The sequence below is a fragment of the Punctularia strigosozonata genome (assembly GCF_000264995.1).
Source record: "Punctularia strigosozonata HHB-11173 SS5 unplaced genomic scaffold PUNSTscaffold_3, whole genome shotgun sequence".
NCBI classification, from domain to species: Eukaryota; Fungi; Basidiomycota; class Agaricomycetes; order Corticiales; family Punctulariaceae; genus Punctularia; species Punctularia strigosozonata.
The window spans coordinates 526086-541520 of NW_006767435.1; the positions used below are offsets into that span (position 1 = coordinate 526086).

At 60.0% G+C, this 15435-nt stretch overlaps 4 protein-coding genes across 4 annotated transcripts; 3 read left to right on the forward strand and 1 right to left on the reverse strand.

The window, feature by feature from the left end:
- Positions 1-245: 245 nt before the first annotated feature.
- Positions 246-5263, forward strand: PUNSTDRAFT_82873 (enolase C-terminal domain-like protein). The gene is made up of 19 exons (XM_007380757.1): positions 246-269; positions 320-384; positions 438-573; positions 625-773; positions 874-1214; positions 1265-1355; positions 1408-1546; positions 1608-1829; positions 1893-1958; positions 2014-2581; positions 2638-3074; positions 3135-3242; positions 3311-3943; positions 4015-4029; positions 4100-4406; positions 4469-4622; positions 4679-4788; positions 4850-4962; positions 5035-5263. The coding sequence occupies exons 2-10, from the start codon at positions 348-350 to the stop codon at positions 2249-2251; spliced, it is 1419 nt and encodes a 472-aa protein (XP_007380819.1). The 5' UTR covers positions 246-269; positions 320-347; the 3' UTR covers positions 2252-2581; positions 2638-3074; positions 3135-3242; positions 3311-3943; positions 4015-4029; positions 4100-4406; positions 4469-4622; positions 4679-4788; positions 4850-4962; positions 5035-5263.
- A 411-nt stretch (positions 5264-5674) lies between these two features.
- Positions 5675-8343, forward strand: PUNSTDRAFT_62636 (prokaryotic type I DNA topoisomerase; the record flags this gene model as incomplete). Its single annotated transcript, XM_007380758.1, has 10 exons — positions 5675-5755; positions 5813-6168; positions 6237-6403; positions 6459-6699; positions 6771-6852; positions 6915-7051; positions 7116-7340; positions 7387-7595; positions 7662-7840; positions 7894-8343. The coding sequence occupies 10 exons, from the start codon at positions 5675-5677 to the stop codon at positions 8341-8343; spliced, it is 2127 nt and encodes a 708-aa protein (XP_007380820.1).
- Positions 8344-9301: 958 nt separating this feature from the next.
- On the reverse strand, positions 9302-12693 carry PUNSTDRAFT_50345 (uncharacterized protein). Its single transcript, XM_007380759.1, has 8 exons — positions 11910-12693; positions 11774-11841; positions 11546-11710; positions 11195-11479; positions 11021-11129; positions 9535-10947; positions 9389-9481; positions 9302-9336 (listed from the first exon to the last, which is right to left on the reverse strand). The coding sequence occupies exons 1-6, from the start codon at positions 12346-12348 to the stop codon at positions 9869-9871; spliced, it is 2145 nt and encodes a 714-aa protein (XP_007380821.1). The 5' UTR covers positions 12349-12693; the 3' UTR covers positions 9302-9336; positions 9389-9481; positions 9535-9868.
- Positions 12694-13717: 1024 nt separating this feature from the next.
- PUNSTDRAFT_63218 (DUF1253-domain-containing protein) lies at positions 13718-15410 on the forward strand (the record flags this gene model as incomplete). The annotated part of the gene is made up of 6 exons (XM_007380760.1): positions 13718-14184; positions 14273-14357; positions 14424-14705; positions 14787-14947; positions 15021-15119; positions 15200-15410. 6 exons carry the CDS (start codon positions 13718-13720, stop codon positions 15408-15410), a joined length of 1305 nt encoding a protein of 434 aa, XP_007380822.1.
- Positions 15411-15435: the final 25 nt, after the last annotated feature.

Below are 15435 nucleotides of genomic sequence, written 5' to 3' on the forward strand. Positions count from 1 at the left end.
CCGAATCCCCATACGTTATAATCGTGCTGCCGTTTTCGCAGCAAGTCGGATTCGACGACCTTTCGATCCCCAGCTCGGGACCAACCCCGGGACGTGTCCGGGAGGTACCCGGCCCGGCGGTCCCGCTGGCTATTCCCCTAGCCACGGTCCGGATTGCCGCGGGTCGATGGGATTTACCGATGGCAAGGTAGAGCACTTGTATAAAGGAGTGTACGGTTCGGACTATGAAGCATTCCCGCACTGCTGCCGTAGACGTTCCACTGATTTCAGTGAGCCTTCATGACAGCCGAGCGAAGGGCTGACTGACTGTTTCATATAGCCCTCTTCCTATTGACGGGTGATTGACCATGGCCGACGTCACCATCACCCACTTCGAGGTGCACGGTACATATCAACTACGCGCACTGCTCATCACCTGCATACTCATGAGTAGACAGATGTTCGTTTCCCGACTGGACTCTCGGGCGACGGCACGGATGCCATGAACACGGATTGTGACTACTCCTCGGCATACATCTCCATATACACCTCCGATCCGAACTATGTTGGTCATGGCATGACATTCACCATCGGGTGCGTCCATATTGCCATCGTTGGGCACGCAACCTCACAATCATGATATAGACGTGGCAATGACATCGTCTGCTCTGCAATCACCGCTTTGGCCAATCGCCTCATCGGCAAAAAGCCCGAGGAGCTATTCGCGAACATGGGCAAGACATGGGATTTCCTCGTCGGAGACCCTCAGCTGCGATGGATTGGTCCCGAAAAAGGTGCGTATCTTGTGACCGTAACCCTCTGCTCTGCGCCATCCCTTCACAAGACCCGTGTTTGGTCCGCTGACTACGCTTCTCTTCTCTTCTCTCCACTTAGGTGTGATCCACATTGCCACCGGTGCGGTTGACAACGCGCTCTGGGACATGTACGCTCGCGCGCGTAAGAAGCCTTTGTGGAAGCTCGTCGTCGACTTCACGCCGCAGGAGCTCGTGGACTCAATGGCGTGGAGGTACATCTCCGATGCGATCACTCGCGAGGAGGCCCTGGATATGTTCACCAAGCTCGCGGCGACCAAGGCCGAGCGCGAGGCGAAGGTGAAGGAGCTCGGATACCCGGCGTACGTCACGTCGGCCGGATGGATGGGCTACTCCGATGAGAAGGTAGCGAGGCTGACCAAGGAAGCGGTCGCTGCCGGCTTCAATACCTTCAAGATGAAGGTGAGGATCTGGCGACATGCTTTGGAACGAGGGCTGATGTCTTGTCTCAGGTTGGGGCAGATCGCGAGAGCGACTTACGACGCGGCAAGATCATTCGCTCCATCATCGATGATCCCCAGTACCTTCCCCCCGGCTCGAAGGGTATGTATGATCTGTAGATGTTCGGAATAGTAAACTGATTACGCTTTTATAGGTCGCGACCCTAACTCACCTGAGCTCGCGGGGAAAAACGCCGGCCCCACCGGCGCTGTCTTCATGATCGATGCCAACCAGGTTTGGGATGTTCCCCAGGCTATCGAATGGGTCACCTACCTCAAGGAGACCCGACCATGGTACGACATCTTCTCGCACTGCTCCCTGTTAACACGACTCATCAATATATCCTCGTTGTAGGTTCATTGAGGAACCTACCGCGCCCGACGACATCCTCGGGCATGCCGCTATACGCAAAGCACTCAAGCCGCACGGCATCGGTGTCGCCACTGGCGAGCATGCGCACAATCGCATGGTCTTCAAGCAGCTCCTGCAAGCGGAGGCGATCGACGTATGTCAGATCGATTCGTGCCGTCTCGCGGGCGTCAGCGAGGTGCTCAGCGTTCTCGCCATGGCAGCGAAGTGCGTTCACTCTTCCATCTTCGCTCAAAACACAATCGACTCACGCGCACGTTCGTTTGATAGATTCGGCGTGCCTGTCTGTCCTCACGCAGGCGGTGTCGGCCTGTGCGAATACGTCATTCACTTGAGGTACGGTGCTGCCTCCCATCTACGACCTCCAATGGGTGCTGACGATGCCGACCAGCGTCATCGACTATATTTGCGTCTCGGGCTCGATGGAACGCAACGTGCTCGAGTTCGTCGACCACTTGCACGAGCATTTCCTCACCCCGTGCACGATCAACAAGCAAGGTCGGTATAACGTGCCCAGCAACCCCAACGAGGGGTACAGCATTGAGATGCACAAATCGAGTATCGCCGATTACGAGTGGCCAAACGGTTCGTACTGGGTCGCCAACCCCAAGAAGGAGAAGGCGCCATGATGTGTCAATGGTCCAAGAGCGACCGACATGGAGCTTTAGTTCACTATGGGACTTCGCCGCGCGCGTGATTGAATGAAGTAATACCAAAAATCTGTACAACTATGATGATCGAAGAAACATGATATGGCCTTTCAGCCGTACGTTGGTAAGGACAGATGGTGCCCCCATTTGCATCGACAAAGCAGCAGTCCGGATTAAGATTGAAAGGTATAGGCTACAGATCTTCAGCTCGGAAGCACGCCGTTGGGATCGTCCGGTTTCCATAGCGCCTGCAGATCGCCAAACGTGGTCCCGCTCACCATGTCCGCCCAGTTCTCCGCCGACAAGCCCCTGCGAGGAAGCATTAGCTCCACGGAACGAGCACGACCATCGATCGATCGACTCACTCTACTCCGCACGTCGACATCTCCGACATAAACGCAAAATCCTCGAATGTGTTCATCAGCGCGTCCGGGTCATACATCACGGATGCGGGCGATCCGTCGTCCTGATGTCCCTGACCTGGTCCCTGGGCCGTCAGCCCGTCCATACCCGCCAAAACGCGCGCGGCGGTCTCCTCGCGCTCGATGTGTTCGCGGTGCGCCCGCATGCGATCCTCGTGCTGGGAGTCAACGACGGGCCCGTCCTTGAGCCATGGCTCGCCGTTATGGCGTTTCATCTGATAGTGCGCGTCGAAGAGGAGGTTGCCAAGGCTCATGCGGGAGCGGAAGGTGAACGTTGGCTCGGACGGGTCGGGCGGGGCCGCGCCGGCGAGCTTCTTCGCGAGGAAGTGGATCAGCTTTCCGACGCGGTCTGCGCCATCATCTTTCGTCACGGAGCGCGACTGGAGGAGGGAAATAACCGTAAGCAGGAGAACGAAGAGCAGAGAATGCAAGGCACGTACCGTGACGATGGCATAGGCGGTTCGGACTTCGCGGAGAACGACGTCGCGGTTGATAGGGACCTTTTGCGGGTGAAGGGCCTGTATACTTGCAAGCTTGACGAGCGAGAGCTGAGCAAACGCAATCCGCGTGAGCGAGCAGTACGAATCTCCGTCGCTGGCAGGGATGAACGGCCTACCGTCGCGATGACGAACGTCTGGTACACGGACTGCGGCCAGAAGAGCGCGGCGGTGTCGCGCGAGAGCGTGAGCTCGTGCAGGATGCCGATCGCGCGCATTGAAGTCGAGTAGCACGCGAGCAGGTCTTGCGGCGATGCGCGCACAATGTCCGATTGAAACGCGTACGTATGCAGCTGCAGCTTCGCGTTCAAAAAGCTGACGGATACGACGGGACTCATCGGTGCGAGCCCGCGCTCGATGTCGGCGAGCTCGGCGTTGAGGAGTGAGAGCAACGCGGGCGCGACGGTGGCATCGTATTGTCCCGACTGCGAGTGCGCGTCGTTGCCGAGCACGGTCGAGAGCCGCTGGGAGAAGCGCTGGATGCGAAGCAGCTTAGAAATGTCGGGATGGAAGGACCGGAACCATTCCACGTTGCACTCGCGTGACTGCGCGACGGTGGAGGTGACCCAGTCGTCGGTGAGGCAGGACGGGAGGCCCATCATCGTCGCGAGCGCCTGGTGGATGTAGTAGCACTGCACCCAGGCGCGGGAGCGCTCCGCGAGGTCGATTGGTTCCGCAGCGAACAACGGTCCGGAGAACTCGGCGGCGAAGTGAGGGCGGTGTAGGCCGAGGAGCAGGCCCAGTTGAATGGCCTAAAGTCCAGGGGGAGTCGTCAGCGAGCGCCTATAGAATGTCTTGGCGAGCGCCGGTGAAAGTCACAGACCAAGCCTGAGTATTTCTGCACGCGAGCGCGAGGAGCAGAAAAGCGTAAGCAGCATAGCATGGTAAAGAAAAACGGAAACACGCACCCATGACGTGGTGATGCTGCCCTTCTGTGTAGTGGTGAAGGGCCATTGACAAAGTATCAGCAGAGCTTGGATCTGTGCCACGGAGTGCTTGCTGTTCAGCATGAGCGCCGCGATGAGCTGTTTGACCCCGTCATTGAGATCAAATGTCAGCTCCGGAGATCGGGCTCGCACGAGCGGGTGGTCTGGCCGCGGTCTGCAGCCCACCGAAACGATGGCCCAGAAAAGAAGCTCGCTCCTCGCGAACGTCGCGTGAGGTTCAACAGGACCAGGCAAGATCTGACAGAACGGATGGTAGAACTGAAAGAACCTGTGCTCAATGCCATATTAGCACAGACGGAGCCGGCAAGCGCACATGAACTAGCCACTTACTCCTGAAAGCACGCGTGGACTTCCTCGTCGGTCATGCACACGTTGCCCAGGGTCTTCACACCCGCGGACATGTGCGAAGGCGCTGGGGGCGGTCGGGGCGCTATTCGAGGTAGAGACGCGCCGATTGTAACATTGGCGACGGAGGTGGTGGCGCCTGGGACAAGGAGCTTTAGGCAACGCTGCCGAGGGTTGTTGCCGAAGAACACTCACTGGTGTCCCCCTCGATAATGCCGGTAGAGTATATGGTCGGAGGGGTCGTGCTTGACGTAGATGGGTTGTCTTCTACGGGGACGCTTGCAGAAGGAGAGAAGGGCGTTGTTCTGGAGGTTGGCGAGAGTCAGCCTGCCGTCGCGTGAGGTCATACGAGCTCGATATAGCAACCTTCGTGTGTTCACGCGTTTATACGCTGGGTCTACATGGCACGGGCGCGAGTCTGACGAGCTTGCGCATCGCGTGCATGGTTGTGGAAAGCGTTCAAGGTAGTCGCAGCGTAACTAGAACGATGGAGTTGAGATAAGTCGAAATTCAGCACGACCCCTTCAGCAATCGCGGAATTCACGGCGCACTTTTGCCTGGCGGCAATTGGTGCACACTTGCGCCGAACGTTTCCAGCGGCCGTTGCGTTTTTTGCTTGCGCTTGCGCTCTCGCCGCCTGAGTGAAGATCGACGCTCATGATGGTCGTACGCCGGGTCCGCAGCGCCTTCGTGAGTCGTTCATGGGTCTGGGATGCCGGCGATTGATAAGGAAACAGCCCCTAAACGAGCCGAAGGCGTTACGGATCTCCTAGTTCTGTTCCACGCCGTTACCGGGCATCATTCAAGACCAGGAGTAGTACAGAAACGCGGACCACGTTCTCTCCGATTCTGACGGTCGCCCCTGCGGTCAACCCATCAAGACCGGCGCTTAATTCGGGGCAGAGCACGTGGATGACCGCACGTGACAAGAACACGCTCGCGCACCGCGTCGCGGCGAACTCTTTGAAGCTCAAGGTTTACTGAGCTCCTTCTGGTCGACAGCCGATGTTGAGCTAGTCAACGAATGAATCGCTGCATATTCTTTGCTTTCATCTTAACAAATTGCTTGCTTCCTCTACATTGCATAGAGTCGCAGGACGAACAAAGTTAATTCGATTCTGGGCCCGCGTATCACCTCAACGCATTCGGCCAGCGATATATCACCGGCATTCTGGGTGCTCACGACGCGAGATGCATATACTCTGCGTAGCCGAAAAGCCCTCCATGTCCCGTTCACTTGCAGTGATACTTTCAGGCGGTCGATATACCACAGTACGTCGCACGCCTTCATCCTGCGCCTTACAAGGACTCAATCCCGATCTGGTGCAGCGCGCGACCCGGAACAAGTTCATCAAGAATTATGACTTTGACTATCCCCAAGCGAACGCGACGATGACCATGACCTGCGTCTCGGGCCACCTCATGGAGCACGACTTCCCCCCCGATTACGGCTGGCGGAGCTGCAATCCGTTCGCGCTCTTCGACGCCCCCGTGCAAACCAAAGCCTCTGACGCCAGCATTGTCTCAAACCTCTCCGCCGAGGCGCGACGCGCACAGCAGCTCATGATCTGGACCGATTGCGATCGCGAAGGAGAGCACATCGGCTCCGAGGTCGCTGCCGTCTGCGTCAAGGCGAATCCCCGCATAGTCGTCAAGCGCGCCAGGTTTAGTGCCGTAATCGCGCAGTATGTCCCGGGTCGGAGCCCGCATCCGGAATTGCAAGGGCTCACGAGGGGATTTTTTTCTTTTCAAGGCAGATTCACAATGCGGCGCAGCATCCCGTTGAGCTCGACCAGGCGCAGGCAGACGCCGTAGAAGCGCGCATCATTCTGGACCTTCGCATCGGTGCCAGCTTCACCCGCATGCAGACGTTCGCCCTTCAACGAAGTTTCGCAGAGATCAAGGACACTGTGTCGTACGGTCAGGCGTCTCTAGCCTCCACTTTCGAACCATCTAACCTCTCAGATTGACATAGGTCCGTGTCAGTTTCCGACGCTCGGCTTCGTCGTCGCGCGCTACAAGCAAGTCAAAGCCTTCGTACCCGAGACGTTTTGGTACATCTACTTCGCGCTACGGCGCGAAGGCGACGAAATCCAATTCACGTGGAAGCGCGGACACATCTTTGACTACGACTTCGCGTTAACGCTGTACGAGGGCGTGCTCACCGATCGGTTGGCGACAGTTACGAAAGTCACGAAGAAGGCTACGAAGAAATGGTGAGCCTTGATTACCCCCCCCCCCTTTCGACAGGCGGCTGGGATTGTGTGAGGCTCATGTGTCCTTCCAGGAAACCGCTTCCTCTGACGACGGTCGAGTTGCAGAAGGCCGGCTCAAGATTGCTCAGGATGGCCCCAAAAAAGGTCCTTGACGTACGTGCACCAGAATTATGAGTTCTTCTGCCTCTTGATCATACACTGATGTATGTATTCAGATCGCCGAGAAGCTGTATCAACAAGGCTTCCTCTCTTACCCAAGAACGGAGACCGATCAATTTGACCGCCAGTTCGACTTCATGAGCCTGATCCAGAAGCAGACCGTCGATCCTGCCTGGGGTCAATTCGCCACTCAGTCAGCTCCTGCTTCGTGATGATTTGCGGAAGTCTCCTCCTGACATGTCCCCCTTTATTGTTAGGCTCCAAGGAGGCGGATTTGCCACACCGCGAAGGGGCAAGCACGATGACAAGGCGCACCCGCCCATCCACCCCACCGCCCACGCCGCCAACCTCGCCGGCGACGAGAAGAAGGTATACGAGTTCGTCACCCGCCGCTTTCTCGCGTGCTGCTCGAAGGACGCCGAGGGCTGGCAGACGACGGTCGACGTTGAGTACGGCGGCGAGCAGTTTTCCGCCACCGGTGCGTGCTCTCTACTGTCCGTCAATACAATACAAGAGCGCGTTCTGAAGACGAATCGCTACTGCAGGCTTGGTGGTGACTGAGAGGAATTACCTGCTCGTGTACCCGTACGACAAGTGGACGGGCAAAGAGCTACCCGAATTCCGAGAGGGCGAACAGTTCCAGCCGAGCGTGTGCGAGCTCCGAGATGGCGAGACGTCCAAGCCGCATTATCTGACCGAAGCCGACCTCGTCGGACTCATGGACAAGAACGGGATCGGTGCGCTTTGCCAACTTTGTGTCACCGTGCGCATTTGTTGACCACGCGCGGGACCTCCGTTTTCAGGGACGGACGCGACGATCGCTGAGCACATACACAAGGTGATCGAGCGCGAGTACGTCGTGGAGCGTATGGAGGGATCGACCAAGTATCTGCTTCCGTCCACTCTCGGTCTCGGGCTGGTGGAGGGGTACAGCCAGATCGGCTTCGAACGCAGTCTGGACAAACCGCAGCTCAGACGAGAGGTCAGTTTAGCCGCGAATGCTGGCAGAACCCTAGCTGATGGCGGTCCTTGCAGACGGAGCGTAACATGGTTCAAGTGTGTGAGCGGCGCAAGACTAAGCAAGATATGCTCGCGGAGAATATTGAGCAGTACAAGGACATGTTTATTAGAGCAAAACGCGACTTCAACAGGGTCATGGACGTGCGTACACTTTACCCTGCCTCGGAGACAGGTTATCGACGGATAAAACTGCAGAGCGTCCGGCAGAATCTGAATCACAACAGTGATGATCCTGCGCCCGGAGGCGGAGGCGGAGGCGGAGGCGGAGGCGGAGCAGGAGGAGGAGGAGGAGGAGGAGGAGGAGGAAGAGGAGGAGGACCGGCCACTGGTAACAGAGGTGGAGGGGGACCCGCCCGGAACCGGAGAGGCGGTGGTGGTGGTGGCGGCGGCCCTCCTTCTGCACGAGGACGAGCTCCACCACCTGACGAACCAGATGACGGTGAGAGATTCGTGTTTCCTGGTTAGCTGCACATTATCTACAACCGTGCTCCGGTAGATTACCCTGCAGCTCCTCCACCACCACTACCACCGGCATCCAAGCGCAAGGCGCCAGCCTCGCGCGCTGACCCACCGAAGAAACCCGCCCCGCCCCCATCGAGCTCCTCGGTCGAGGTGTACTGTCAATGCGGGGTGCCGTCGCTCGAGCGCGAGGTCACGAAGGAGTCCGCTAACAAGGGGAGGCGATTCCGTAAGTGCGCCGAAGACAAGTGCGAGTTCTGGGAATGGGCCGACGGACCGTCAACCCCTTCGCTCCCCGCGCCTCGGGCCCGCGCTGCGCCTCCCCCGCCGACGTCGGTTATCCCGGCCAAGCGCCCGTATCCCGACGTGAGCAGGCATTTTTTTGGGATTTTGTGGTATAGCTCTCTCATCCGCACGTATCGCAGCCGGTAGATGGCACAGAACGCAAGCGGCTATGCAAGTGCGACCTGACGGCCGTGGCGAAGACGGTGAGGAAAGAGGGGGCGAACAAGGACAGAGTGTTCTGGTCGTGCCCGAATTCCGAGAAGGCGCGATGTCAGTATTTTGAGTGGGACGACGAACCGCTAAGGGACGTGGGGCCCACCTTGAACGTGGCGTCCTCCGGTGCTGGGAGCGGCAACGCCTGCTACAGGTGCGGGAACGAGGGCCACTGGGCGAGCGGTGCGACTTGGATCCTTTTTGCTCGCATTCGTCTTCGTATTGAATGCGCTCTTTTTATCAGCCTGTCCGAATCCCGGAGACGGCGGCGTGTCTTCCAGACCAGGCGGCGGGCCCCCACACACAGGCGGGTGCTTCAAGTGCGGTCAGGAGGGCCACTGGGCCAATAGTCAGTCCTGCGCTGCCCTGTTTACGCGTACATCTAGACTCACCGATCTCACAAAGATTGCCAGAACGAAGGCGCCGGATTGCAAGGTAACCCAACTTCCGGAGGAAACGGAGCGTGCTTTAAGTGCGGGGAGGAGGGTCATTACAGCAACGGTGCGCGCTGCCGATGAGGAATGTCCGCATAACTGACCCCACGACTCGCTAGCTTGCCCTGGCCCTGGTGGGGTCAAGAGCACTGCCCAAACCAGGGGGCAAAGAAGGTGCAGCAAGTGTGGCATGGAAGGTCACTACGCTAATAGTCCGTGCCCTTGTCTACTATCCCAGTCTACGAGACGCTCAACCCATCGACAGCATGCCCTATAAGTGGCGGAGCAGGGCGACGGACCTCCTCCACGGCGTCCTCGTCCAGCAAGCGGGGCAAAGGCTCGCGCGGTGGAAAGACGAACGGAGGACGAGGTGGGACCAGGAAGGCGTCGGGCTCGCGGTCCAAGAAATCCACCTTTGCCGCTGCCGACGAGTAGAGCGCATACCTCCGCCTATATGTGTAGCCCGACACGGTCGTTAACGTTACTAATACAGCGCTCTCAATATGTGTTAATATACAGTACATAAACATCCCTCTAGCCTAGCCCTCACCCACGACTTTCGTCATCGTATCGCCTCGTGCTCTCCGTATTGATTACATTTACATGTAAGACCAATCCCGACTGCCAAACTTGCTCGGCCGCTCCTGGTTCGTCGCCTCGCCTATCACCTTCGGCCTGCGAACGCAATCAGGAGGGAGCGGGATCGCGGAGCCGGTCTTGGGCAGCGTCTCCAGCGCGACCGGCCCGGCGCTCGAGGCGTCGGGGTCGTCGTCGCCGCCTGCAGCGGTCAGCGGCGGATCCGTGACGAGCCAGACGGGGGCTTCGGCGAGGATGCCCGTCGCGCGGGGCGAGACGTGCGAGTACTCGGGGTGGGTGACGGTGAGGTGGAGGAGGTACTCGATCCCCTGGTACTTCCACCTGTAGCTCGGCGGGCGGAGGTCGGCCGGGATGACGACCGAGCCGTCGAGCCGGACGGTGTGGCTCGGCTCGTCGTCGTCGTCCGGGTCGTCGACGTCCTCGAACGAGGGTGTGGGAGAGGGCGAGCGCGGTCGTTCCGAGGAGGAGGGGGAGGCGGGCGCGGGCGGGCTAGAGGCCGCGGATGGAGGTTCGCGCGATGCGGAGATGGACGGGCCGTCGGTGAGAGCGGTGAGGTCATCCGATTCCGTTTCGTCCGCCGCCGCGCTGTACAACTCGACCATCCGGGAGCGTCCCGCCGGCGCCGGGGATCGGGCGGCGCCTGTACCCTTGGGCTGTCGGACCGCAACCGCCGCCGCCGCCGCGTCGCCCTCGTCCGCGCGCCAGACCCGGCCGGGCTCGCCGACGGGCTTCAGCGCGCGGTTCTTGCGCGCCGAGTGGTGCGGCTCGAGCACGTCGAGGCCGAACAGGACCGCTTTCAGGAACCGGACCTGGATCGAGTCCGGATGGGCGAGCGCGTCGAGCGCGGCGCGGTCCGTGCACCAGAGGAGGAGGCCGAAGCGGAGCGTCTGGCCCGGGGCGTAGACTTCGGGGGCTTGTACCCCGAGCTGGAAAGAGACCCCCGATTGGTGGGATCGGTGATAATAAATATGATGGTGCCGAGAGAGGAATATGGGGTCGATCTTACGATGCCCTCCACTTCGACCATCGCGTCGCGGAACCGACCGCGTCCGCCGAACGGCGAGAGCGTCCAACCGCCCACCTGAGGCAAAGACGAGGTTTTTTTTTTGTTTTTTCGTGTCAATGTCTCACGCGCCGCGAAGATTAGGACTCGCCTCTTCGCGGGAGAAGGGCCAGTCCTCCTTGGTGGGCAGGAACGGGAACGGCGTCGGTTGGCGCGGGATCGGGCGCGCGCGGGGTAGATACTTGATCGGGAAGAACCAGCTTCGCGGAATGAGCGATCAGCGGACTGGCGTTCGCGTAGCAAGGGGGATAAATATGTCGCGTACTCTTCGTTCATGTCTGTAAGGCCGTCGCGGCGGATGTTGACTCCCACTTGGTACCTGGAGCGAGGGGGGGAAACACGGGTTCGCGGTCACGAGCCTAGGACGCGTCTGTGTAGTAATAGTCACTAGGACGTACCGTATGTGCCCGGTGGCTTTGCCGACACCGCCGATGTTGGAGTTGATCGCGTGAGTGGGCGGTAACAGCAGACGCGTCTTTTTGGGCTGGTTGACGCGGTGGTCCTGCTGGTCTTGTTCTACGTCTCGAGGGAGAGCGGGAAACTCAAAGGGCTGAACGAGCGGGAGAAAATGTCAGCGAAGGGGGCGCAAGGATGCGAGCGGGAAGTGAGCACACACGAAGACGTAGGTTCCTTGGGGGAAGGTCCCCTTGAACGTCGGCCCGCGCCCTTCGTTCACAGAAGGCGTGATTGGATCGCCGTCTTCTCGCTTCCACAAGTTTGCGCGGGCGTTGATGAACGGAGGTAGCGCGAGGTCAAATACGGACGCGCTGCTTGCGACAAGCTGCGCGGAGAATGAGCGGGACACGCCTTGATCTCTCGGAGGTGTAGGGATCGAACGACGTACCCAGACGTCTATCGAGGCGATGCGCGCGGGCTCGTCGATCTTCAGTCGCAGTTCGCCCTGGACCGTCGCTGGCCCCGACCTTTCCCGTCAGCCCACGTCTCCGGCCCAACACGAACTTCCTAGTCCGCTCGCTCACCTCTGGCATGGTACACCGGATACGGGTCCGTCACCTTCGCGTGGCTATACAGCACGACGGAGCACCAGGCCTTATCCGTCCCGGGCGTCGCGAACGACATGCCGTGCGCGGCCGTGAGCGGGCCCGCCGTCGCCGCGTCCACGACCTTGGCGCCCGGCGCGTCGGGGGGCGGCTTCGGATCGCGCTTGTAGAACTTGGGCGCGCCGAGGCGGGAGACGTCGGGGCGGCGGCGCTTGGGGACGCGCGTGCCGCCGGTGAGGGCGGTGTAGAAGCTGGAGACGGACTCGGCGACGGAGCGCACGGAGCGGATGGTGCCACCGGCGGAGGACTTGACGGAGGCGGCGTAGGCCTTCACGCCCGCGCGGGAGGTGAGGGCCTTGGGCGCGTCGAACCCGCTCGACTCGCTGTTCTTGTGGAGGACCTTGCGGAGGAGCGACATGCTGAGCTCGGCCGTCGACTCTCGAGGACACGACTGGTTCCGATGGGCTGCGAGGAGGCGGAGAGGCCTGAGGATTGAGTAGATGGCCCAGCAATGTCGATGGATTTATATCCAAGAACGAGCCATAATGGCCCCGAGTCGACTAATCGCTCCTCTCCCTCCACGGGCGGCATCAAAGGCTTGCGGAGGGCTGCGCACGTCCGACGTCGAGCATGATTGCATTGTTCCGAGATCCGTACACGACTGCGCAGGCGGTTTCGCAATTGACGAGTACGTGGTATCAGACGCTGACCGTCTCGTCCGTCTCAAGCACCCGCCCTTTCTGTCTTGGCACGCGGTTCCCGTGCGAACCGGAGGTCCATCTGTGGCTGTGCTAAGCGGGAATTTTGGGCGTTCCTGAAGACTGAAGCTCTGCGCTCGGCGTTAGCACCTCCATCTTGCCTCCATCTTGCGTTGAACTCCTGATATACTGCAACTGTCAGCTCTCTGCGCCAGCTGCGGACTTTGATTGCGACTGCGTGGACGAGATACCATGGAGGCCGCCGACTTTACGACGACAAAGTTGCTCACGCTGCTCAACGTTTCCGCCGTCAAGGCCGGCAAGCGCAAACGCGCGTTCGAGGCTGCTTCGCCGGCCGTCAAGCTGAACAAGAAGCGGTCGTCGGTCGCTTTCGCCGCTTTCGACGACGTGTCCGAATTGAGCGATGCGGTCGAGAAAGATGCCGGTTCGACGGCGAAGGCGAAGGCGAAGGAGGATGCGCCGAAAACTGCCGTCGAGCCGCGAGTATCAGAGGGCGCCAGCGCGGAGGCAGGCGTAGAAGAAGAGGACGACCCGACAGGTACGCGGTCCATCAAAAGGCGAATCAAAGGGTTCATCTGAGATACAGCGTGATGCGCAGGAGGAGACGGCGTCGACCCTTACGAACGACACTTTGGCGCCCATTCGGCGGAGCTCACCGATGAAACGAGAGCATCCGTAGACCGGGGAGCATGGACAACGTCGCGCTCACAACGCGGAAAGCTCGGTCAGGTCGTTTACTCGACACCAGAAGGCTCTTCGCCCAGCCCATCGCCCTCGCACGTACGTACGTTCCCGCTTTTGCTTCCACAAACGTTATAATAACCCACGCACGAAAAGCTCCTCGACAGACTCAAAACTCCTTTTGCGGAACGTCAATCCAAGCTTCCCGCCGAACATCGCGAGTTTCAAAACGATCTCCTCTCCGCCCTCTCCGCCTCCCAAGACTTCTTCCTCGCCTCCACCTCCCTCCCGCTCCGCAAACCGACGCAAGAAGCCATCGCCCTACACGCCCTCAACCACATCACCAAGTACGCTCATCCTTCCTTGTCCCCTCGCCCCCTAGTCCACATGCTGACCACCGCTCTCACTCTGTTCAGAAAACGCCGGCGAGTGCTGAAAAACAACGAGCGCCTAGCGCACGCCACGAAAGACGGCAAGCCGCCGCCAGAAGACGTGCAAGACCAAGGCTTCACCCGTCCCTCCGTGCTGCTCCTCACCCCCTTCCGCGCGCACGCGCTCGCCTGGATCCGCGCCCTCACCGCGCACACCCCCGTCCCGGCCTACCAGGTCGAGAACCTGGCCCGCTTCCTGAAAGAGTTCGACCTGCCCGAGGGCGCCGTGGACAAGCTCGCGAGCGCGGCGCCGGGGACGTACCCCGCGGACCACGTCGAGATGTTCCGGGGGAACGTCGACGATAATTTCAGGGTGGGCGTGAAGGTGACGAGGAAGAGCGTGAGGCTGTTCGCCGAGTTTTACGGGTGCGACCTGATCGTGGCGAGCCCGCTCGGGCTCCGGATGTCGATCGAGAAGGAAAAGTGAGCGTTTTTTTTTTCTTTTTTTGACGCGATGGATCGCGCTCGCGCGTTGTCCCCCCGAGGTCTGACAGTGCGTTTTCTGCTGCAGGAGCGCCGACTTCTTGTCGTCCATCGAGATCCTCGTCGTGGACCAGATGGACGCGCTCACGATGCAAAATTGGGATCACGTCCAGGTTCGTGATTACTGGTTTTTTTTGGCGTGTCTCGACGCCCGTTGACCCCACCCGACTTTTTTCCAGTTCGTCCTCGGTCATATGAACAAGATGCCCAAAGAGTCGCACGACGCCGACTTTTCGCGCATCAAGCCGTGGTACCTCGACGGGCACGCCGCCTATCTCCGCCAGTCCATCCTGCTCTCGCCGTACGAGACCCCGGAGATGCGGCGGCTGTATAACGCCGAGCTGAAGAACGTCGCGGGTAAAGGAAGGACGGAGCGGCGGTGGGCGCCGGTCCCGGTCCCGGCGGGGCTCGAAAGGAGCGTGCGATTCGTTCGTTTCGAGGCGGGCGGGCCGGAGGACGAGGTCGAGCGCCGGTTCCAGTATTTCACCACCCAGGCGCGCGACATCTGTTTTTTTCTCAAAAGCTGCGGAGGAACGTCGGAGCTGACTTTCTCGATATTTTGGTCGCAGATGCTGCCGGCGATATTGAAGTCGGCGGTGCAGAGCGCGAACACGGCCGTGTTCGTGCCCTCGTCGTTCGACTTCATCCGCGTTCAAAACCACTTTAGGAAGAACGTCGGCGTGTCGTTCGCCGTCCTGTCCGAGTATGCATCTCATTTTTTTTTCCTGTTTACCTCGTCTTGTATCTCGTCTTCTGACGGACGACGCGACGTGCAGATACTCCTCCAACCAGGACATCTCCCGCGCCCGCCAGTCCTTCTTCGCCGGCACGTCCGCCTTCCTCCTGATCTCCGAGCGTTTCCACTTCTTCCGGCGGTCAGTGCCTTTTTTACGCCTTGTTCGCTCCGTTGCTCCGTGCTCCGTTACTGACGGACGGTAACCGGGCCCAACGACAGGTACAAGATCCGCGGGATCCGCAATCTCGTCTTCTACGGCCTGCCCGACCACGCGCAGTTCTACACCGAGCTGCTCTCCTTCCCGTTCCTCGACGAGGGCGTCGACGCGGCCGACGTGACGTGCCAGGTGCTGTATTCGCGCTATGACTGGATGCGGCTCGAGCGCGTCGCGGGTACGGAGGGCGCGCTCGAGCTCGTGCAGGGGTCGTAGGGCGGGGGGGGGGGGGGGGCGGACG

What these genes read in the sequence shown, in the direction of transcription:
- PUNSTDRAFT_82873 (XM_007380757.1), top strand. Translation starts at nt 348, where the DNA reads ATGGCCGACGTCACCATCACCCACTTCGAGGTGCACG. An exon ending in CACCCACTTCGAGGTGCACG is followed by an intron (nt 385 to 437) that starts GTACATATCAAC and finishes ATGAGTAGACAG; the next exon opens with ATGTTCGTTTCCCGACTGGA. An exon ending in GTTCTCGCCATGGCAGCGAA is followed by an intron (nt 1,830 to 1,892) that starts GTGCGTTCACTC and finishes TTCGTTTGATAG; the next exon opens with ATTCGGCGTGCCTGTCTGTC.
- PUNSTDRAFT_50345 (XM_007380759.1), bottom strand. Translation starts at nt 12,348, where the DNA reads ATGTCGCTCCTCCGCAAGGTCCTCCACAAGAACAGCGAGTCGAGCGGG. An exon ending in TCCGGTGTACCATGCCAGAG is followed by an intron (nt 11,842 to 11,909) that starts GTGAGCGAGCGG and finishes GGTCGGGGCCAG; the next exon opens with CGACGGTCCAGGGCGAACTG. An exon ending in CTTACAGACATGAACGAAGA is followed by an intron (nt 11,130 to 11,194) that starts GTACGCGACATA and finishes CATTCCGCGAAG; the next exon opens with CTGGTTCTTCCCGATCAAGT.